Source organism: Neolamprologus multifasciatus, chromosome 18, assembly GCF_963576455.1.
Source record: "Neolamprologus multifasciatus chromosome 18, fNeoMul1.2, whole genome shotgun sequence".
NCBI classification, from domain to species: domain Eukaryota; kingdom Metazoa; phylum Chordata; class Actinopteri; order Cichliformes; family Cichlidae; genus Neolamprologus; species Neolamprologus multifasciatus.
Genome location: NC_140456.1, coordinates 10,922,028 through 10,946,843, shown reverse-complemented (window position 1 = coordinate 10,946,843; position 24,816 = coordinate 10,922,028). Strand labels below are relative to the sequence as shown.

Genomic DNA, 24,816 nt, shown 5'->3' with positions numbered 1-24,816 from the left:
AACACATGGCCACTTTATGGTGCACCTACAGGTATTTGGGATAATTTCAGGAGCTGTTATGGTCAAAATTCCCAGCAGCAGGTTTCCCACTAATTATGAAAATGAAAATCTTCATCCTCGAGGGAAGGTGAATGAAGCTGGATCAGGCTCTGGTTCTTTGATTAATAAACAACAGCAATGTCTTACTGTAATGTTTTAACAAATAGTTTTACTTATCTGCACAGTTTGGTTCTTCACTGGGCAACATCTCCATCTCATTAAATTTAATCACAGCAGTTTTACTACAGTGGAGTAATATCCTGGCCTCAGGTTGCTGAGAGCTAATTGTATCAAATGTGTGCAACACCACAACACAATGGCCTTAATACATGCTGAAGTATAAATCATGTGTGCCAATTTCCCAGAATGCCATGAAGGATTTTAGCCACTTCTAGACCCACACTGGTAATGAGGCTCGGCGTGGGACATTGCAGCTGGTTTCACTCCAAACAGGCTCCAAAGCTAACCCGGTCAAACCATAACACATAGACAAGAGAGAAAACAGCTAACTATTACCTTGCTGAAAGGAAAAGTGAGAAAGTTGCTCTTTCCAGGCCATAATACAACAATCTGTGTGCGTCTTTGCTATTCATTAATCCATCCAATTTGGAGGTAGAGGTGACCTTTAACCTTTCTGCTGTTTTGGTTTAGAAAAGAGCTTAACTATCATTTTTTGACAGCTATTTAGAATCCATTCATCCTCTGAAGAAATATGAATCACGGTGGACCTCTGCGGTTTATGAGGAGTGACTGAGGTGACCGTTCTCCTTACGGGTGATGAATGTGGGATTTCAGCTTCGCTTTTATGCACTTCATCCACCACAAAACACTAAACAGCACACCTCCCAGACCTCTAATAATACAGGCTTCTGCAGGAGACCACATGTAGTGTTTAATAATACATAAACCTATTTTGTCTGAGGGAGCGACGTCCAGTCCGAGATTCGTCTCTGCTCGTCTCCTGCTGAAATAGCATTAAGAAAGTAAAGGAGGAAGAGAGAGAGAGAGGAGAAAGTGGACCACTTACAGTCTCATCAATACTTAAAGAGACTTCTAGTAAAGCTGAACGCTCATGAAGCTGATAGCTGCTGATTTCAAGAGTCATACATCAGGTATAATGATGAACAGAATATTTATAATGAATACATTGATATTCTGTCAATAATGGATACATGACCATATTGTAAAAACTGTTTTTGTTTTTTTGGATACTTTTTTATAATTATGGTTACAGACTCTCATCACCTCATTGAACTTAAACACTGATAATTCATTTTCTTACATCCAGCTGAATACTTTGTCATTCGCTGCAGTCAGCAAAACATTCCTCTAAAGTATTTCTTTTTCAATCTTACTGTAGATATTAGACGTACAACACATTGTAAGTATTTTATGAATAAAACTCACAAATGCTACTCTTTTAAAATTATTCAGGATAGATTTAGAAGGCAATCAACATAAATCCCCTGCTTTGTTGTGATGGTTTGTTTCATTTTTATCTTTCTGTCTTTCTTTCTCATTTTTTCTGCAGCAGTTAAATCCATTCATTAGCTTTACTACTCGTCTAATTCAGGATCCCAGGGCGAGGGGAAAGGATGAACCTTATCTCAGCTACAACAGGGCAAAAGACTCAGGACAGGCCGCAGTCTGTTGCAGCGCTCCATTAAATCAGTGATGTTAATTTAACACAAATGTTTGACATGAATAATTCATTCGGTGTGTTTTGCTTTAAAAAGCTGCAGTGCAGCACCCGAGCATTCATGGTCTCAGAGACAACTTGTTTTTTTTTACTCTCAGATGTCGTAACTGTAGTATCAGTGGAGGTGAACAAAATCTAAGCTGTTGCTCTCATAAGACCAACAAGCATACTAACAGTACGTGCTGCATTCTTAAATCAGTACTGACTGAATCGGTTCCTTAGGGGAGTCTTTCAGCCTTCTTATATAAGTTCACATGAATATTTTATATTATGGGGGATTTATCAGGTTTATGTTTTAGCTTGTAGGCTTCTAGCAGAAGATGAGTGGAGTAAACAAAAATCTTCTAAAGACAGATGTTCCAAATCCACGTTAATCTCAAGGAAACTCAGCTCTCCTGCAGAAGGGGTTGTTTGTTTTACAGAGAACAATGCAGTTCAAACTGGAGGCTTTTGGGAAACAGTCAATATCTGCAAGGAAATGCACAAAACCAATGAAAGTGCACAGCTTCAAACAGAATGGGATTTTAGAGTTTACCTTCCACTGTTGTGCTTGTAGTTTCTGGGAAGAGTGGGATCAGCAGGAGATGGATGAGGTAGAAGAAAAGCAGGGAGGGGAGGAAGAAAGGACCAAAGACATGCTGTGAAAAATGACAGAGATTATTAACTAATGATTAAATGGAGAGAGGTGTATAAACACACAGAGGGTGAAAAAAAGGTGAGTGAAAAAGAAACATTCAGTGCATCATGGGAATCCCCCAGCAGCCTAACCTGATCCAGCACTAACTATATGCTTGAAAAAAAGGGCAGTTTTAGAATAGAACAGAATAGCCCTTTATTGTCAATGTACATGTACAATGGAATTATATGCTCCATGCCAACTGTGCAGGAGTAAAATATATATATGTACATAAACCTAATCTTAAAAGTAGAGTGGGTGTCTGTTTCCTGACTCCAAACTGGGGGCTGGTGCCAAAGAAGAAGGGCCAAAAAGCTGCAAGCTCTGCTTCTTCTTTTAAATATCCTATGAACCACAAGTAAACCAGCAGTCTTAGCTCAAAGTGCTCTAACGCAGTGTGTGACAAAGTGGGTGAGAACACCATTTGTCCATATTCTTAGTTAACATTCTTGTTTTGATTTAGCCATATGTATTCTGTAACAGGCAAACATGTACTATCCCAGGTTTGTTTATGTTTTGCATTTTCACAGACTATGTAATGTAACATCTTGGTTTAAATCAATTCTGACAAGTTTGTTAAGTTAACATGTTATTTATTTCACATGTTAATTTGTGTAGTTTGAACTCACCTCACCTACCTGTGTTCCAGGATAATAAAAAAAAAGGGGAAAATGTATGTTTTTAGAGTATGTTTAGAGTTTTTATTGCTAGGAAAGAGTAGCAGTATAGGATTGAGTAGGGAAATGTTTGTTTTACCTACGTAATGGAATAGTCCAGGGGTGAGATTGTTTGGTTAAGTGGACTATTTAAGCAGAAGGATGCAGATGTTTGAGGAGAAAGGACCAGGTCAGTGTAGCTGTGTGCATGTGACCTTAATTTCTGTTGGTTTAAATTCAGTTATGTTTATTTGAACTGAGTTAACTATGGAGTTGTTTCTTATTTATTTTTGTAAATATTGTTTGGTCACAAAAATGGTGATTAAATCACTCGCTACACTGGACAGCACCTGTCTCTTGCCATCCTTTAGCCGCTTAGGTCATGTCTTACCACACAGTGATACAGGACTATGAGGTAGGATGAAAAGATGGGACCCGATTATTCAAGACCTTGTATGTGACTAAAAGGATTTTAAATTTGATTATGGATTTAACAGTGAGCCAATGAAGAGAAGTTAGTATGGGCAAATAATTTGCTCTCTTTCTAGTGTCTTTCATTAAAATGTTCCTGCTGGCTCATAGTAGTAAAACATCAAACATTACTCACAAACCTCATTATCTGTTCATCTGGCCCGCATCACTAAAACAGCCTGTGCTAAAATCATTCAATGAACCGGCTTTTGTTTTGAAGAACAGTAAAGACCTGATAGTCCTCGGATGTTAAAAGGGACAGCCTGCGGTTAAATCTGCCAGCATGCTGTAAAATACCTCACTAAGCATAGTTTTAGATCACAAGTGCAGATTTCATTTTTGCAAGAACCTAAAAAATTTTCAGGGATTGTAAAACAGATCATTTTTAGAATGAAATGCCACAAAAAAATCACTGAATGCAGCAGTGCAAGAGCCAGATGCCCTTAAAATACGGGAGCATGAAGTGTGTGCAATCTCATTCAAAGAGTCTGGTTTCAAATGAGCATTAAAATAAAGTTTAATAATCACAACCACAGAAGACGATGAATTCTGAGTTTTCTAAGGCATGCAAGACATGCAACTTTCCAATGTTTATTTTGTACAAGTGCACCGGTCTAAGCAAAGGAATTTGCAACAGAGAGATCCACACATGAGTTTCAGTTCACTGAGCTGCGATGGGCTTCTGTGAAGGAGGAGAAATAGATTAGCCGATGTTACCAGTGTAAAATTGGAGATTTGTGAGTTAATGTTATCTTAGGATTCTTACTCGGATTTCCTTACAAAGCAGGGAGCAAAGATGGTAACGCCCCTGAATTTACTCACAAGAAAGCAAAATCACATTTCCCAGGAACCGACCAACTTGGTCCTTAAGTATTTGCAGGTAATGGACCGATGAGGAACACGTGGGTCCGCTGACAAACAGTCCAAGGCGGGACCTCGGACATCCACCTCCACCTGAGAGCAAAGGAAAGTTACTGTAGGAGATGAAAGAGATAGAAAAGACAGAGAAAACTTCCTGACATTGTTGCAGTTCCAACTGCAATTTTGTTTCATGCATCTTTTACTAGAATTAAATGAGTCAAAGGAAAGAATTGAACTCAGTTTTCTTCAGTTCAATGTGACAGTAAAATAAAGACATTTAAAACAGTTTCTTAGTTTCAATTCACTTAGTGTTTTAACAGTAAATAATGGATAACTAGTGATAATTAATGGACTCATTTTTAAAAGTAGAACTTTCTACAAAACTATGCAGCTGCTATATATATATGTATATACTTCCAAAATCCATTAATTGATGTATTGATCTGTGATGTTCATACTGCTAGTCTTCCTGATCCTTTGCCTTTGCTGTATGACTCACCATCTGAAGAAGTTTAGACAGGGAATAAAAATAAACTGGTCTTGTTTTAATACAGTTACTGCAAAAGAGCACATACATGGTTGAATCCAGCTTCTGCCTCTTCCAGTTAAAACAACAGAAAAACTCTTTTACTACAACACAACAAACGTGACAATCTATACGGCACAGCATCGTGATATTTTGCTTTTTTTTTTTTTTTTTTTTTCCGCCTGTCCCATTTGGTTCTTTAGTCATCAGAATTGTTGTCTGAAGACCAACAAGGATACCCAATGGATTTATTTTGCCAAATGGATCATCATGGCATTGCCGTATTGGTCCATTTGATCGACCTTTGTTTTTATTATTTATTTTATTTTCAGTTGTTACAGACGGGACAGACATGAGTGAGGGATAGGAAAGGGAGAAAGAAAGAGGAAGGAAAAGAAAAACAGAAGGGGAGAGGGACAGTGAGAAAGGGGGGAAGAAAAAATATCTCCGGGATCACCTGTTGAGAGAAAAAGAATAGAAAACAAGCAAAAAAAACAAAACAAAGCAACATACTATACACAACACCATCGCATTAATCTAGCTAAGTGTAAACAGCAGTAAATACTAAATATTGAATGTTGTTGTGCAGCACGCAGGACAGACAGCGCACAATGTGCTTTGAAGTAGCAGCCAAGAAAGGTGTGATTTAAGTCTACAAACAGTGAACACCCATGTGCACACCTGTGTGGATCGGCGCGCTTGTATTCAAATGGTTTCCCCATGTAATGGTCTGCTAGAGGATGTAGAGAGCCATAGCCCCGTCCCCCAGGGCATGAAGCAGGCATGGAGGAGATCCAGGCCCCAGACATCCAGAGGCCCCAGAGTGCAAGAGCCCAGGGAGGACCACCGGAGGGGCATCCGTGCCACCTTCATGGGAAGGGCTGAGGATCCCCAGACGAGGGGTCACCCAGTAGCCACCGGGCAGGAGCTAGAGGGGGCTGCACGGGCGTGCCCGCCGGCTCCGCCGGCAGCCAGCTGTGCCAGAGTGAACCGAGCCGCAGGCACAGAGGCCGGAGGCCCGAGGGCCCCCCGCGCCCCGGAAGAGGCCCGACCGAGCAGCAGGCGCCAGGCCCCGCCAAGTAGCCACCGGGAGTGAGCTGGTACATACCCGAGCGCCCAGCCCCGGACACCAAGAACCAACAATGCACCGACCCCTGAGGGCATCAGTCACCGGCAGGGAGTGTGGTGAGGGGAGATAGGCCTCCACACTTTGGAGGGCCTTGGAGTTCCCAGAGAGGTGGAGTCTAAGACCCGACCTGACATATAGACACAGACAAACAGGCACACACAGACACAGACATGCATTCCCACCCTCATGCACACATATACAAACACTCAGCACTCACCCAACGCAGGAATAAACGTAAATGGACATGTACACACAATCACACTCCCCAAACATACTCTATACCCCGGGTGATATTTTGCATTTGATTACATGCATTGCATGTGTCATCCGTGATGCTGATTGTACATGTTTTTAGGTACACTTGTTCAATTGCTTTACTAATGCAAATCAACCAATCACATTGCAGCAGGTCACTGCGTTTAGACATGGAGCCGTGGTCAAGGCGATCTGCCCAAGTTTAAACTGAGGATCAGAATGAGGAAGAAAGGTGATTTAAGTGAATATAAACGTGGCGGTGTTGTTGTTGGTGTGAGACCTGTTACCATCCTGCCTTGTTTGTTGAGTCATTTGCTGGATTTTGGGTTTCCTACCACCTTACTGTGGTGTAGCAGGTATTAGGATACCTGGGTCGTTGACCCAGTGTTTTGTGTTTATTGATTTTTTGACTCTTGTTTATTCATTACTGTTTATTCTCTGTGTGACTTATGTTCCCTATTTTACTTCCTTCCACTCTTGAGTTTATCTGTATTTCTAGTTTAGGTTGTCTTGTTTGCTATATGGTCTTCTTTTATGTCCTTGTTTCATCTCTGTGCACTTTCTTCAGTGTCTCCCAGTTTAGTCAGTTTCGTCTTCATGTTGTTTTGTCAGTCTGTCTCCCCAGCCATGTCCCTTGCTCTCTGTCTGTCTTTCTTCTGTTCTACTGTCAAGTTCACATGTCCTTGTTTGGGTCTCAGTCTGCGTGCCACTTCCTGTTTCATTTTGATGGTCCCTTGTCTCATGTGCATTCTGTTCAGTTTGTTTCCCCTGTCTCATTATGTTTAATTTGTGCCTGCTGTGCTCCCGTGTGTTTCCAGTCTCCTTATCACTCAGTTGCCCCTTGTCCCAGTCTCTGCTCACCTTTCCTTATGTCTTCCAGGTTTCATGGTTATTTTGTATTTTCCCGGTTTAGGTTACTTGTTGGTTTCTCCTTTTTTTTGTACATTTGTGTTCAGCCAAAATGAATGGCTCGCCTTTTGTAATTAAGTATCTGTTTTCCTGTGCCATCTGCGCTTGGGTCCACACGATATGCAGCCGCAGATCCCGACAGCAAGTTTTGAAGATAAACCATATTAATTTTGGCCCCAGCCTTGTGTCTATGGAACGCCAGGACTGCCATAATGAATTAATTAAATACACCATTAAATAATTAATTAAATGTGGCAATAATTAATTAAAATGGGAAATAATTAATTAAATAAATAGTTATGACACATGTAATTAATTAATTATTGACACATTTAATTAATTATTTATGTATTTCACATTTTAATTAATTATTGACACATTTAATTAATTATTTATTGACACATTTAATTAATTATTTATGTATTTCACATTTTAATTAATTATTGACACATTTAATTAATTATTTAATGATATATTTATTTATTTCATTTTGGCAGTCCTGGCGCCTGGCTCTCATCATGAAATAATTTTATCTGTCAACCTCACCCATCAAACTCAGGGGGCGGGGTTAACGCTGATCGACTCAAAACCATTGCTTTGGCCTGGTGGCCATTGTTTTTAGCACACACAACAACCAGCATGTGGAAACTAACAGAACTGAACTTTGAAAAACCCTGTTTGTGTGTCACCAAATACAGTTTTAATATTTTTTAGCCGAGAATGTAGTGGTTTAATCTTCATGTGTCTGGTCGGTTTCTCAAGATACAGCCTCTTTGCAAAAGTGCTTCGATGATTTCGGAGATGTCTGCCCAGTCTCGCGGCAAAGCGTGTTTAGACCCGCTCGCCTCGCAAGCAATCGAGCTGTTATTACCACCGACAAAGCGCAGGCCCCGGTACACAGCTGTAATAACCCCGCTGACACGGACTTATTTTACTGAGGTTATATTTATCGGGGATTTATTTCCTGATGTTCTTATGTGTCCTACGTGTTTCAGTCGCCAATTCTGAATTATAACTAACATTAAAAACATGTTTAAGGAGGAGAGAGAGCAAATAAATTTGATTAACAGCTGATCTTTGGGTTTTTGTTCAGTCATCAGCGTGACCTGTGTATAAACGCATAAAAGAGATAACGTTGGTGTTTCTGTCATGTAGTAACTGCTGGCTTTAACTGTACAAAGGTTGTTCGAAACTATGACACACATACAGACTTCATGATGTTCAGCTAATATTTTTATTGTGAATATTAATCATGAGGGTAAACGGACCTGTACACCACGGAGCAAGATCAGCATATCCACGATATCTTCAGCTCTCTGAGGTAACACAGCGTTTCCCAGCTGACTAATCTAACGGTCATCTACGAATAATTCACGGGTCATATCAATATGATTTTACAGAAAAGCATCCTTAATACTGCCAACTATTCCAGAGACGTGAAAATCTACAGCATAAAGAACACAAAAATATAGCAGTCTAACGCAACACTGTAACAGAGATGAACCGTCAGTTTGTCAAAGCGGAATGAAAGCGATTGGTTGAACAGGTGAACCTGTGCTTAGAAAACCTATTAAAAAACAGATGATATAATATTTCTGTCCAGGTTGCAGTCTGCATTATGAACATGTAGTTGGAAACTCTGCTCCTCTCGGTGGAAATGCGCCTTCTCCTTCCTCTTTGTATAAAAACATTTTAAAAGTCAGTTTAATCTCAAAATTTACTGTTAAATCCAAAACACACCAGATAAAGAAAAGCGAATGGTTCAGTCTAACACATGTGCCAGTGAACCATTAAACGTCTGTAAAACTGTGCAGTTATGAAACGTAACTTTAACCTCAGCCAAACCGATTTGCTCAGTTGTAAATAAAACAGCGAAGTAAACGTGACCCGACAGACAGAACCTGAGTGAATTAAGTCCAGCGTTTAACACTGAGAGCTAAAACTCAGGTGAGGTTTCAAAGCTGTGTGCCGGTGATTGGACATCAGCCGCTGATGAAGCGGGTTCGCCTATAAAGTGCTCTGTTGGGAAACAAGCTCCAGCAGCTCTGCGCTCGGGAAAAACTATATTTACTTATCTTGTGCAGAAAAATGTGCTGACGTTGCGTAATATCGAGCACCGGCTGCCCAGTTAAACTGTGACTATCACCAAGTAACGCGGGCGTGTTTCTTGAATTAGCAGCAGGTGTTAAACAGCTGACAGGTGAGGAGGAGGATGCATGCAGGTAAACTGAGGGCCTGTTGAGCTGATCGCTGGTTTCGTGAGAAAAATGTCAGCTCGTTCTTTATGTTACAGAAGCACAGAGACACAAGACCAGGCGGAAAGAGACGATCGTTCGGTGAAAATGAGAATCTGCGAATGCAACACGTGGAACACGGAGAGTGGAATATGTAAACAAACCGGTTAACGTAACCCCCTCGGTGCACTCTGCATGCTGACTGTTAGCAGAGCTACTGAAATCTCTGAAAACATCTGAGCACCTTTGCAAACATGTTCTATGTTGACAACCTGACCCGACATGTGAAGATTACAGCGCGACATTCGCAGCTAAAACACTGTTAAAAGTGTAGTTGGTGACAGAAAAACGGGGTATTTTAAAACTACACCACCAACATTGCTGCCTGTGATTTGAAATGTATTCTGGGATACCTGGCTGCCCCAAGTCTACACAAGCAATCGATTATCTAGGATCGACCTGTTTTGACTTACTTTGCACGGCAACCAATCAAATGTTAGAGAAGCAGCATGGGCAGCGTTAACCCCGCCCCCTGAGTTTGATGGGTGAGGTTGACAGATAAAATTATTTCATGATGAGAGCCAGGCGCCAGGACTGCCAAAATGAAATAAATAAATATATCATTAAATAATTAATTAAATGTGTCAATAATTAATTAAAATGTGAAATACATAAATAATTAATTAAATGTGTCAATAAATAATGAATTAAATGTGTCAATAATTAATTAAATGTGTCAATAATTAATTAAAATGTGAAATACATAAATAATTAATTAAATGTGTCAATAATTAATTAATTACATGTGTCATAACTATTTATTTAATTAATTATTTCCCATTTTAATTAATTATTGCCACATTTAATTAATTATTTAATGGTGTATTTAATTAATTCATTATGGCAGTCCTGGCGTTCCATATGTGTCTACTAGGTCTATTTATTGACTATACCACACAGAGCCTTTATTTTCCTTCCTGCAGCTATCAGCTATAAGGAATGTGTGATGTCATCATTTCATAAACCTTTTTAAAAAGGTAATTGATGCTGATCCTGTCCATCCATCATGACCACAGTGTACCCACCTTAAGAATGTTGCCTTCAGCAGGATAATACGTCATGCCACAAAATCGAATCATTTCAAACTGGTTTCTTGAACATGGAAATTAATTCACTGTTCTCAAATGATCTCGAAAAGTCAGTTCTCAATGCAGTGGAGCATGACTCACATCATGGATGTGAAGCCAACAAACGTGCAGCAGCTGTGTGACACGATCATGTCAATATTAACCAAAATCTCTGAGAAATGTTTCCAGCACCTTGTTGAATCTGTGCAATTAAGGATTAAAGCAGCTCTGAAGACTCCAACCCTTTACTAGCAAGGTGTACCTAATAAAGTGCCCACTGAATGCATGCTCCCTTCTTTCTACGTTACATTTCTTCCATTTTGACAGTTACTCGTGTGTGCAGCTGTAGTGAACGCTATCCATTGAACCTTGAAGCATTTAATTTTATCCTCTGAATTGTATTATTAATTCATACTATTAAAATGTCTTCCCACAAATTAATGGACAAAATGCATAGACTCACAACTGCTGTGAGAAATTAAAGGGGTCTGTGCTGTCATATGATCCATTATGGTATTACTGAGTGAGGCCTATTGATTAAAAGCCTGCTCTTAGCAAAGCTGGAAAAGCAAGTTTCTGAAGTCAAAGAAATTGGTCATTCTTCAATAGCAAGATCAGTCAATTGATTTCAGCTCAACAGAGCATGCACTTTAGTTACAGGAGACAAAGCTGAAGGCAAAGCGACCAACAAACAAGAAGCAACTGGAGCTGCATGTAGCATCAGATGAAATCCACAGGTTCTAGAGGATTTTCATTTAGTATTTAACATTTTGATCTGCATGAGAAAGAAGTAAATCAAGCACTAACTTCTAATAAGAGACCAACAGATTCTTCCTTCTCACAGAACGACTTTTGTTAACAGAGTAACAAATTCAGTAAACAGACCAAAACACAGCTGACTGCAACACAGAGCAGTGAAACAGCTGAAGACTGCAGCTCAAACAATGTCATTGTAATGTAAATGATAATGAATAACAATCACACTGTCAGAAGCCGAACAGTTCAATAACAACCCTGATGATTCATTAATAGCCACTGAGTATGAAAACTAACAACCAATACTGTGAAAGCTGCTATAGCACAGTTAATGAAAGCCATAAATGTTTAATTCAGAATAAATTCAAGGGGTTAGATTACTAGGAAAATAGTAAACTCTAAGTTTGTTGTTCTGTCTGTAATTACAAATAACTAAAATAAGAAGTACATACCAGTTCATTTTCACCATCAGACGTTTGTACCTGAAACACAGACACCATGCCTTTGGTGTGACTCTGCAGTCACTGCTGCCGGCTGTGTTTCCTTCATTAACTCCAATAAACGCTGACAGGTGGAGGACAGCGCTGACGGCTCTGTTAATAAATATGAAAGCTGCTCTTGATGTCCTGAACAAATATACTGGAACTGCGCTCTAATATATATGAGGCTTTGAATTAATGTCACAGCTTATTTATCAGTGTAGGAAGGCCGGAAAACACAAACGAGAGTACAGTTATTATTTAAAATTACATTTAAAGTACAAGGACAGAACAGGATGGGATTAGTAATAATATGTATAATAATTTATACATGTTATTAATTACCCACTCTTACTTTGCGCACTGTCAATAACACAAAAGGCCAACAAAGATGTAAAAAAGTGGGTATAAGAGGGAAAACTCACCAGCAGCAGTAACCAGAAGACCAGCCCGCACACCACTTCAGAGGCCATGGGTCCGGACAGGCCGTGATGAATCCAGGTAAAAGACACCGAGAACTGTCTCTCTAAGGGTTCTGTTGCATCCCAAACTCATGCGCTCCCAGCTGGCTGCTCCAGTCGGACACATCGGCTCTCCGCTGGTGACACCTGGACTCCGATTATTCCACAGTGGGACACTGCGCATTCACCAAGGTTCGCCCCACCAGCTCCATCGCCAGAAAACAGTATCACCGTGGTAGTTTAGTGGCTCAGATGCTGTAAAGTCATGTTGACCCTGCACAAGCTGAGCAGCGGACTCAGATGCGCAAACAGCTGCGCTGGCACGGCGCGTAAAAAAAACCGGACAAAGGAGCCAACAAGTCCTCAAGTCCAGTTAAACCCACTTTCAATACTAAACCACATTAACGAGGGACTATAACTAGGTTATTACATGGTCTCATTACAGTTCGTTTTTGAGTTTCGTTAAAAGCAAGCAGGGGGGTTGAGGCCATAAGTCCCTCTATTCTTTTGGTTACATTTGACTGACTGGTCGCCAACAGGAGGCTCCAGGACAAGCCTGGGATTGACTTCGGATTTAGCCAATCAGAGGTGCGACTGGTTGCTGAGCCAGCCTCCTGCGATAATTGGAAGCAAAACGTGGGGCGTGCAATATAAACAGCCGTGAGTCTGCTTTAATCTTATAATTGTATAATTGCATAGTTTGCTATTTAATCACCATCATAAAATTTCTAAACACCAAACAAGCAGGACCCCCAAGACGAAGATTTTATGAATTTCAAGAGGAGATTTTTGCTTATGACCTGATCCCGTTTGGTACGGCTATATCAGAGAGAAACAGCGACGCCTACCGGTGCAGTATAACCACTCCAGTCTAATCCAGTTGACCACAAAAACAGGCCTTGGCTGTTTCTGCTTGCAGGAAAATTAATTTTACCCAAATGTTTTCCGTTCTCGGGCAAATTCTAAACAATGTAAGAAAACATCTTCTCTAGTAACATGTAATTTAATTGTTGAGCGGGTAAACAAACATGATCTACAGCTCAGTTCAGAGCCTCAGGACGCTTTTTTAAATTTCCAAATATTCAAACAAAAATGCCACTGATCATTCATTAAAGTTAAGGAAAGTTTCTTCATGGTTCAGAGGTTGCTCAGTAGAGGATGATGAAAAGCATACTGGTCAATGTGCATGAAGTGGACTGTTACAACGGGTCAGAATTACCCCGTCAAAATATAATAAATGTTACCTTTTTATAAAGGAGGAAAACACATGGAGTCTTTTTTATATTTTTACACTGGTGAACTGGTCAACTTAAATTTTAGTTTTTGGTCATAAAGTTATTATTTTTAATACACTGTTTGAAATTTAAATTGTAACGGAATGTTGAGTAATTTGACATAAAAAATTACTTTTATATTTTTTTTATTTCTTTTGTCATTTGTGGAAACACTTGTTTATTTTCAGGGAAACATTCAGCCTAATTTCACCATTTTTCAGCATCTCCAAAGGTCAGGAATGAACTTTTTATATCTCATTTCTTAAATATGTGCAGAAACCAAAATGTTGAAAGTCAGACTTCTCTCAGTGAGTCAATGTGGGCGGATACACAGATGGATAAACTGTTGTTTATCAGAAAAAATGCTTTGACATTTAACATTTCTGTTTGTGTGCAGAATAAATAACAGTGGTAATTCGTTAGCAGATTTTGTAATATTCTAACTAATTAAAACATTTGGGGTGTTTCCAATATTTAAGGTCATTCTTCATCTATACCACACAGACACAAGAGTGATAAAAAATTTAACAAAGAAAATAGAACAGTTTAGAGGAAAATCTGTGCTGAAAAGGATGAAAACCAGTCTTCTAAGACACCAGAGGTATTGGTTATTTATTTATTTATTTGACAATCATTGTAGTTGCATCTATTCACTTGTGTTCACTGTAACCAGATGTCATTATGAAAGCATTTTTTTCACAGATTATAAATGAATTTTGATGAAAAAATTACTGCCATATGTACATATTGCAAGCAGATCTGTACAAATTAGTGTCGTCACTAAGAATCACAATTTTTGCACAGATAAAGTAACAGTCAGCAGGAATGACATAGAAGAAACAAGATTTTACTTTTCCAGGAGTCTGTTGGCCATGTTTCTGTGTTGTCAAATCACTTGGTGAACCATCCTGTAGATGTGGACACTGTCGTCACGGAGGACTCCTATCCAGGCTGAAATGCTTTATCGGCTCCCCAAATGTTGTCATTGTGTTTGGAAAAACATGTTCATCTGATTTAATGTGTTTTTAATGGAGATACCTGCATTCATCATGTTTCTCCATTCATTTATTCAGTTTTAAGTGAGTCATAAAATCTCCATGGATGGCAAAATGTCATTAAGAAAGCTGCCTGGAGCTTCTCCAGCACTCTGAGCATGGTGTACTGAAAGCTGGTGTTGACTCATTTGCTTGAACATGATTTTAAAATAAAAGCTAGAATTTTGCACCAGCATACTGGGAAATTTCTGAGACTCTGATCTTTGATGTTAGAGCTATTTGTTAGCATGACACCACAGACAAATTTTGTGTAATAATTTTTCTACTGAAACACAAATGAATCTTCTCGCTTCCAAAATGCTATAGCTGTGGAACAAATATATTCAAAATACAAATGAGAAATGGTTTGATAGACCTGAATACTGTGAAAAGTACTAATTTAGACTGAAAATAATGAAACAATAATAAAAATGTTAAGGTCTCCCTCACATTGGCTTTTCCTTCAATTCATAGATATCAGCAGCAGTAAGGACCAGCAATAGCTTGAAATCATAACTTTCTTTATGACCTCATCAGTCCCTTGCATGAAGGAATGTTGGGCCACTGATCCTTACAACAGTGTTGTAAATGTTTCAGTTCATTGACATTTGCAGGCATTCCTTTATGCACAGCTCTCTTAAGATCCTGCCACAGTATTTCAGTTGGGTTGAGGTCTGTACTTGGATTCCAGGCATACTGGAACATTGATACGCTGTCCTGTTGCATACCCAGTTTCAGTCAAGCTTTAGCTGTCAGACAGACTGTCCTGTGTTTCACTCTAAGTGAACTCAGTGACTGCAAGGTGCAAAACAAGCCCAAATCACCACCTCGCTACTGTTGTGTTTGACAGTTGGTATGAGGTACTTGTGTTGATATACTGCTTGTTTTTTTGTTTTTGTTTTTTTGCAAAACATTGTGTTGTGCTAAACATCTCCACGTTGGAGATTAAAGACAAAAAAAACTTCAATTGTAATGCTATGAACTTCAACATTTAACAAGCTAAATGAAGCTTGTGGAGTAGCTCTAAGGTTTTTTGCAGTTTCTCTCAGCACTGCATAGACTGGCTTGTGCTGTGCTCAGACTGCATGTTAAACATTAACATGCAGTCTAGTACATGTTAACTCAAACTGCAGGAGTGGGGCTAGGAGTGTCCCAGATGAATTTGCTGGAACATCCACAGATTGGCAGCTGTCTTGGATGTTTTTCACATAATCTTTCTCACTGTAGAATGATGGATTGTTCATAAATGGCCTTATAACCTTCCCCAGGTTGATGGGCAGCTACGGATGATCTGATATCCTTGATGATGAGGGAACAACACCAACACGAGGATATCAGATCGTCCGGCAGCTACAGTTGCTTCTCTAAGATCATTGCTGATGTCTTTTCTTTTAGGTATTGTGTCAACACACAGCCGAATGCTCCAACTCAGCTAAGTGCAAAAACACCTACTTTTTAGAGGCATTCATAATTACTAATGGTCAGTTAATCAAGAAGGCAGGTTCTGCTACTTACCCTTTATGTCCTTTAGAAGTTTTTCACTTGTCTGCTTCTGCGTTTTCCCTCAGTTCTTCTTAAATTAATATTAACATGGCGTAATATGTCATTGTGCTGTTGTTTGCATTAGGTTGTATTTAAATCAGTTTAGAACCTGCTAAAAAAAATTTAGGTTCTGATATTACACTCGAATAAGTTTTCTTTTTACTACAACTTTAAATTTAATGCCACTATTAACAAGACAAATGCTTTATGCTACTGTTCCCCCTGAAGTGCATTATGCAGGAGAAGAGCAAGGTATGAGGGAGTCATTTCTGAACCAAGTGGCCCTCCACCTAGCAAAAACAGAGCACTTAAAAAAAGTAGCTTTTCTGCTGCTTTCTGTGATGAATCATCATTTGGCCTGATAACCAAAATAAATACGGTTTATGAAAATAAGAAAAACAAACAGCTGAGCACTGCTGAGGGAAAAGCTGCCCAGAAGCTTCACTTTTCACTGGAGATCCAGAGCAGCTAGAAGGTCTGCAGTCAGAGTGACCCACGGTGCCCCTAAGCTGCAGCCAGCAACAATCAATAACCAACCTCAAAACATGTCAGCGAGCCCTTGATTTGTTTCTGCCATTTGAAGTCTGGACCTGCTGATCTAATCCCTCAGATGGATGTGAATCTTAAGCAACATTTGTCTTTGATGCATTATTTACCGGATTCTTGAGAGCGACTTATTGATAAACTCTTGGTTAAAATGGATTCAACAGTTTTAAGCTGTGGCGCTCAAGTTGTTCTTGAGTCACTCACCTCAATTTTTAGGTCAAGATTGTTCTGTTGCCTTACACAGGAGCCCTGAGCTTTGGAGACCTCTACATTGGCACCATTTAGCTTAAAGGCAGTGAATGTGAGATAAAGGCAGTGAATGTGAGATAATTCTCTTCAGCTATAGACTAAAAATGAAACACTTCCAGCCATTCTAATAATTCTACAAAGCTGCACTTCAACATGCTGATGCTTTGAATATAATGCTTGTAGCATCCCCGGTTGAAAAGATGGTCTCTCAAACTGATGGTTCACAATCCTTTTATTAAACAGCCGTGTATGTGAACACACCGTAAGAGCTACAACATACAGAATAAAAGACTATTAGTAAATCAAACAGTGTGTTACCTTTAACCTTTTGACTTATTCATTAATCACAAATTAATTCTCTTTACCTTACATAACAAATAACACTAAAACTTGTAAATTATTGCATATAACAGGGAAATCGTTGCATCGCTGCCTAAATATGACGAGGTACATTAGCACCCTCTAGTGGGTGAAAACATAGCCTTTATGCTTAGTAGCGGTCAGCAGCTATATGCTCCGTAAAACAACAAAATACATATCTACAGGACAAACTTTGTTACAAACCTTGTTCCCTCATCAACCAGGTGCTAAGAAACTGCTTTCAACTCAGTGTTGCACCTTAATAGCCGTTCTTTTTCCCATTCCCGTCCATTAACCATAGAGCACACCTTCTCTCTGTGCATTAAAACTCGCGCTTCTGCTATATGGTTTACGCCACTTAATTTACGGCACCTTGTCGCTCCGTGACTTTCAAAATAAAAGCATCCGTTCCAACAATATAATAGTCACTCATAACTTTTACAAAACACTTTACAAAATATTAATGAGGTCATTTACACTCCCACCAAATCATTAAGAGCTTAACTGGGAATTAACTGAAGCGATAATGATTTCCTAATGAAGAAATGACCCGTAACCATTAAACTGTATGATAACACATAGTTCCATTGAAAAGAGGGAGCCTTAAACCTTAGAATGTAGTTAAACAGTCTCTAATAGCAAAACCAGTTTCTGCACTGGGCGTTCCACTATAGAACGTTTACTAGAACATTGTCCCTTCTCAGTCTTTCTTTCTCCGAAGCAAATCCTTACTTTTCTTACAAGTCCGTCTTTGTCAGTTACTGTTTCCATTACACGTGCTAATCTCCATTCATTGCGGGGTAGATCGTCCATCTTCTCCATGACAACATCTCCAACTTTCAAGTTTCTCCTTGGAGTGTGCCATTTCTGTCTTGTTGCGATGTTGGATAGATACTCCCTTTTCCAACGTGACCAAAACTGTTCTGATAGGTACTGCACCTGCCGCCACCTTTTACGTGCGTAAATATCCTCTTTGATGAATGTGCCTGGAGGGGGCAGGGATATCTTTGGCTTCATAGTAAGCAGGTGATTTGGCGTCAAGGGCTCTGGGCTGCTTGGGTCACTTAGGTTGTCCACCGTTAGAGGCCTGCTGTTGACAATCGCCATTGCCTCATAAAAGAATGTCCTTAACGATGCGTCATCCATTCTGCCAGATGAAAGTGAAACTGTGGAGCGCAGAATGTTTCGAACTGTCCTGATTTGTCTTTCCCATACACCTCCTGTATGGCTTGAATGAGGAGTGTGCATTTTGAAGTCACACTGCTTCTCTGCAAGAAATGTGGTAATGCGGTTGGAGTCCACTTGTTTTAAAGCTTCTTGTAGCTCATTTTTAGCTCCGACAAAGTTGCTTCCTTGATCGCATCTAATCTCACTGACTGCTCCTCTTATGGCTATAAAACAGCGGAGCGCATTGATAAAGGCGTCTGTAGTCATGTTGTCCAACATTTCTATGTGCACTGCTCTGCAGCAAAGGCATGTAAAAAGAAGTCCATAACGCTTGTGCTCTTTGCGAGCTTGTTTGGTTAGAAAAGGACCAAAACAGTCCATTCCACAGAATGTAAATGGTGGAGATGGCTCTAAGCGCTGCGTTGGGAGATCAGACATCTTTTGTTCCTCTGTGCCTCTTCTGAGTTTGCGACACTTCACACATTGGTGTATAAAATTTGCCACGGCCTTGTTGATGCCTGGAATCCAAAATCCATTCACTCTGACCTCATTGATTGTAAACCCTTTCCCTTGGTGCTGCACCTTACTGTGGAAATGATCTATTATTAGTTGAGTGACATGGTGACCTTTTGGAACTATCACTGGGTGTTTCAGTATGGAGGAGAATGAAGCATCTTTAAGTCTTCCTCCCACCTTAAGGAGTCCATCAGTATCAAGAAAAGTGTCCATTTGAAACAGTTTACTTTTGTGTGGAAGTGGTTTCCCGTTCCTTAGCAACCTTATCTCCTCTGCATATTCACTTGCTTGTGTGTCCTTTAGAATAACACATCGTGCATTTTGTCTTTCTTGTACTGTACTGTGGCCTGTTGTTTTGTCTCCCTTGGCACAGCGAATGAGTCGAGCTATGGCTTGGGTGGCTTTGTACCATGAGGAAAACTTTGTTAACTTGTCTGATAAACCTTTTTTCTCTGTTTTGAGCGTGTTCAGTGCCTGTACCTTCTTAACCTCTGGGTCTCCAAGTGGTATGTTCATGTCGATGTCTGCAGGTGGAGGTATTTCCTTTTCCCATAGAAACTGTGGCCCTTTGAACCAGTCGGATATGATGAGCTCTCTTGCACCTGAACCTCTAGAGGCAATGTCTGCAGGATTTTCCTCAGAAGGGACATATCTCCACTGCTGGGGAGAGCTGTTGAGCCTTATCCTCTGAACTCTATTGGAGACAAATGTGTGAAAACGTCTTACATCATTATTAATGTAGCCTAAAACTACCTTAGAGTCCGTCCAGAAATACTCCTCTATCTGTGTCAATCCAAGCTCATCTTTTAACATGTTACTTACAGTAATGGAGACAACAGCAGCGGTCAGTTCGAGTCTTGGTATTGTTGTTACCTTGATGGGAGCAACTCTGGTCTTTGCTGTGACTAAAGCACAATGCACTTTATCATCTTTGTTTACATGTCTTAAGTACGAACACTGACCATAGCCGTATGAACTTGCATCAGAAAAGTGATGCAACTCTGTTTTTACAATCGGGCCAAAGTCTTTAGGGACATAACAGCGTGGTATTACGATTTTCTCCAAGTTCTTCAAGTCACTGTTCCAGTTATCCCACATTGGCCTTAATTCGCTTGGAAGGGGATCATCCCAGCCTGTGCCTTGTTTGCATGTCTCTTGAAGCACTCTTTTGCCTGTTAGTACAAAAGGAGAGATGAATCCTAATGGGTCGTAAAGGGATGCAACCATAGAGAGGATGCCACGCCTTGTAGCAGGTTGAACATTGGGGCGAATACGAAACCTGAGTGTGTCTGAGCCAATGTGCCAGTGAATGCCTAGTGCTCTTTCAAGTTTAGAGTCATTAAACGCCAGGTCACATGCTTGCTGTGGGGAGGCACGTTCAGATGCTGGAATGCTTTCTAACACAGTTTTGTCATTACTTACAAACTTGTGTAGTCTGAGGCCACCTGACGCACAGAGTGTCTGAGCCTCCTGAGCGAGCTGTATTGCTTCTTTGACACTTGGAGTGCTCGTCACACCATCGTCCACGTAGAAATCCTTCATTATAAATTGAGATGCAAGAGGAAACTGTGTCTCGTTTTCTTTAGCAAGATGCTTTAATCCATAATTTGCACACCCTGGCGAGGACGTAGCACTGAAAATGTGCACCTTCATCCGAAACTCTTGGGGCTCAGTGTTCATTGCGCCATTTTTCCACCATAAAAATCTTAAATAATCTCTGTCTGCTTCATACACGTGAAATTGGTGGAACATTTTTTCAATGTCACATAATAAAGCAACTTGATGCCTTCTAAACCTGATGAGAACACCATTAAGGCTATTCAGCAAATCTGGGCCTGACAGCAAATGATCATTAAGACTGGTACCTCTGTATTTTGAGGAGGCGTCAAACACTACTCTGAGTTTGTCTGGTTTTTGGGGGTGATATATCCCGTGGTGAGGAATATACCATCTTTCTCCTTCTTTAGCTTCATTCTGCACTTCCTCTGCATCACCCCTTTCCAATATTTCACTCATAAACTTTATATACTGTTCCTTGTACCTTTGGTCTTTTGACAGTTTGGTTTTGAGGCTTTGAAGTCGCACAGTGGCCATTTGCTTATTGTCTGGTAGGAGGGGTCTCTCCTTAAATGGAAGTGGCATTTCATAATGTCCTTCAGTGTTTTTGTAAATGCCTTCCTTTAACATGTTGAGAAAGAGAATGTCATCTTGAGACACTGACTTGTTATCCTTGTCGTTATCCTTAAAGTCAGACTCAAGGACCTTGATTACATCAGCTGGAGTCACTAGGGGAAGCTCTTTAACTGCAACTCTGTGACACACAGTAGACATGCTAGAAGAGTCACCATAAGATGATGTCGGACCTACAATACTCCAGCCCAATGCTGTGCGAACTGCATAGGGTTCGTTCTCACCTCCTAAGATTACCTGCTTTGGAGCTAATGCCTTAGAGCAACTGTAGCCAATTAAGAGGCCGACTTCACATTCTAGCTGTGGAGGAATCTCGTTCCTTATTTCCTTGAGATGATTCCACCGCCTTGCCGTTTCACAGGTAGGAATGTGAGAGCGGTTAACTGGTATACATTCTTTAGTGTAAGCAGGAGGGAGTTCAATCATTTCTGAGGAGTTATAGCCTCTTACCTTGAGACCTGAGATGCGTTCGCTTGGCACAACAACATCCTTACCAAGCAGTGTAGTGAGCTTCAACCTTATTGGGGTAGCCTTAGCTTGGAGGTTATTAGACACATCTTGGTCAATGAACACGGTGTCACTTTGCGTGTCTAGGAGGGCATAAACAAGCCTTTCTGTACCTGGATGTTGCTCTGAAGAAACCCATACTGGTACAATCATGGAGGTGCTCACGCACTGTTCACTGGCTTCTGCAGTCAGAGACAGGGTGGTTGCAGCCTGTTCTGTGCTGATCTGAGTTTGTGGCTGGTTTGAGGCTGATTTATCATTGTTATAGTTGAAGTCATGCAGACAGGTAGGATGTTTTTTCTTACACACTTCACATACAAGTCTGTAATTACAGTTCTTTGCGCTGTGTCCGGGTTTGAGACAACCATAACAGAGTTTTTTCTCCTTTATATATTTCCTTCGTTCCTCAAGCAATATTCCGTTGAACTGTGGGCAACTGTGAAGTTTATGTCCGTTGTTTTGACAGAACATGCGTGGGGCCTTAACATTTGGACCTTTATTTTCAGTCTCAGTTATCGCCTGGGTGTGGAGAACACTAGAAGTGGGCCTTTTGTCCTTTTGGCAGCCCTTAACAGTGTCTGTGGTGAAGTTTGCAGAGTGGAGAGCCTGAAATGATGTAATTGGGTTGCACATGATCTCTGCTTCAGAAGACATGAACTTGGCAAAGTCCTTTAAACCTGGAAACTTCCCACTTTCTTTCATGAACTGAGTGGCCTGACGATTCCACCTTGCAGCTGCCCAGTTTGGTAACTTTTGAACGAGTTTTTGGTTCTCCTCGCAATCGTTGAGAATGCTTAAGCCTTCAATGTGGGGCATGGCCTCGTGACATGTTTGAATGAAATCAGCAAATGCCCTGAATCCTGTGGAGTCATTTGTTTGGATCTTTGGCCATTTTGCCAGTCTTTCTCTGAAAGCTCTCTGTACCACAAATGGATGTCCATACCTGTGGTTGAGACGCTCCCATGCATCTCTGTATGCTTCACTGTCGTTTCTATAGAAGATGCCATCAAGCGTTTGTTGAGCTGGACCTCCTATGTATTTCTTTAAGTAGTGCAGTTTGTCAGCAGGTGAGATGTTCCTTTTATCAATGAGAGCAGTAAAGGAAGCTTTCCACTCAATGAATTGTATTGGGTCACCTGTGAACGTGGAGGGCTCTGGCACTGGCAGTCTGTTCAATGCAACACTATCCTGTACTGTTTGTGCTAAGTAGAGGACATCTGTTTGTGGAAGTGAGGTAGACACTACATTGTTGTCAGGGACTTTACTGAGATTAGAAACTGTGGGGGCTTTCTGAGCAGTGTTTCTATAGTCAACATCAGAGGCACTGATTTCACTCTTTATCTCAGTGTCATAGGTCCTTAGTCTAGCTCGTGCAGCCTTTAACTCCTTTTCAGCCTTCAGTTTCTCTAGCTCACGCCTTTGAGATTCGAGCTCCTTTCTTTGCCTTTCTTCTAAAAGCTGAATCTTTTCCTTTTGTTTTTCCTCCTCTAATAACACCTCATACTCTGCTTCTTTGGCTGCTAACTCTGCTGCAGCCTCTGCTCTCTTAACAGCTACTACTGACATTGCAGAGTATGACTTACTGGCAGAAGAGTTTTTACTTGAGTGCGTGACTGAGGAACTGTAAATGGACTGAGCATAGTCTGGCTCAAGAAGCTCGCGGAGACGTATCTTTACCTTGTCCCTATCATAGTCATCTATGCCTGAGAGTCTTTCATGAGCAATCTTGATAATGTCTCTGGTGACTGCTTCACATGCGTCTATGAGTCGCCTTGTGCCACTCGAAGGAGTAATGTTTTCTCTAATTTCCATATACAACTTTATGACAGTCTCTTTTTCATTCTCTAAGATGTCCATGAGTGAAGCAATTTGATTGTCTGTTAAATCTCCTTTTAATTGCTCTCGTGTTTTACGTACTTGTTTTTTCCATTCATCATAAACTTTGAGAAGCCGTTTTTCTTTCTTGTGGGCCTCCTCCTCCTGATATGCTTGCATTTTTTCAGTAGGCCTCCTTCGACGAACAGAGTGTGGAGGCTCCTCTTTCTCATTGGCCTTGGGATCCTCCGCAAACTCTGTCTCTTCTTCAGATGCTTCCATGCTGAGGACGGGGCAATTTAGTTGACCATCAGATCCCAGAAGACCTTGTGTGGAGCTGTGGAACTGGGACCTCGATGCTGAGCGTGGGATGAAGCTCTTCTCAGCTGGGGTCAAGCTCTTACTGTAGCATCCCCGGTTGAAAAGATGGTCTCTCAAACTAATGGTTCACAATCCTTTTATTAAACAGCCGTGTATGTGAACACACCGTAAGAGCTACAACATACAGAATAAAAGACTATTAGTAAATCAAACAGTGTGTTACCTTTAACCTTTTGACTTATTCATTAATCACAAATTAATTCTCTTTACTTTACATAACAAATAACACTAAAACTTGTAAATTATTGCATATAACAGGGAAATCGTTGCATCGCTGCCTAAATATGACGAGGTACATTAGCACCCTCTAGTGGGTGAAAACATAGCCTTTATGCTTAGTAGCGGTCAGCAGCTATATGCTCCGTAAAACAACAAAATACATATCTACAGGACAAACTTTGTTACAAACCTTGTTCCCTCATCAACCAGGTGCTAAGAAACTGCTTTCAACTCAGTGTTGCACCTTAATAGCCGTTCTTTTTCCCATTCCCGTCCATTAACCATAGAGCACACCTTCTCTCTGTGCATTAAAACTCGCGCTTCTGCTATATGGTTTACGCCACTTAATTTACGGCACCTTGTCGCTCCGTGACTTTCAAAATAAAAGCATCCGTTCCAACAATATAATAGTCACTCATAACTTTTACAAAACACTTTACAAAATATTAATGAGGTCATTTACTATGCTTAGCAGCTGTAATGTTTATCATATTCACTATCTTAGTTTTGTATGTAGTTTGCAGTCCATCCATCCATCCATCTTCATCCGCTTTATCCGGGGCCGGGTCGCGGGGGCAGCAGCCTAAGCAAAGAGGCCCAGACTTCCCTCTCCCCAGCCACCTCCTCCAGCTCATCCGGGGGAACACCAAGGCGTTCCCAGGCCAGCCGAGAGATATAATCTCTCCAGCGTGTCCTGGGTCTGCCCCGGGGCCTCCTCCCGGTGGGACATGCCTGGAA

The 24,816-nt window shown here is 40.6% G+C and overlaps 1 protein-coding gene and 1 long non-coding RNA gene across 3 annotated transcripts; both read right to left on the bottom strand.

Annotated features, from left to right (window-relative positions):
• Nucleotides 1-536: 536 nt before the first annotated feature.
• On the bottom strand, nucleotides 537-16,978 carry LOC146497403 (uncharacterized). Its single transcript, XR_014870573.1, has 3 exons — nucleotides 12,243-16,978; nucleotides 11,791-11,931; nucleotides 537-4,495 (listed from the first exon to the last, which is right to left on the bottom strand). It is a non-coding gene; the product is annotated as an uncharacterized LOC146497403 (long non-coding RNA).
• Nucleotides 16,979-17,137: 159 nt separating this feature from the next.
• On the bottom strand, nucleotides 17,138-24,543 carry LOC146497402 (uncharacterized). 2 transcript variants are annotated; one of them, XR_014870572.1, is made up of 2 exons: nucleotides 17,488-24,543; nucleotides 17,138-17,192 (listed from the first exon to the last, which is right to left on the bottom strand). XR_014870572.1 is itself a non-coding variant. In XM_085140113.1 (2 exons), the coding sequence occupies exon 2, from the start codon at nucleotides 23,758-23,760 to the stop codon at nucleotides 17,905-17,907; it is 5,856 nt and encodes a 1,951-aa protein (XP_084996239.1). In that variant the 5' UTR covers nucleotides 23,761-23,973; nucleotides 24,269-24,543; the 3' UTR covers nucleotides 17,138-17,904. The 2 variants fall into 2 exon arrangements, 1 of the variants encoding a protein (XP_084996239.1); XM_085140113.1 differs by having other exon boundaries at nucleotides 17,138-23,973; nucleotides 24,269-24,543.
• Nucleotides 24,544-24,816: the final 273 nt, after the last annotated feature.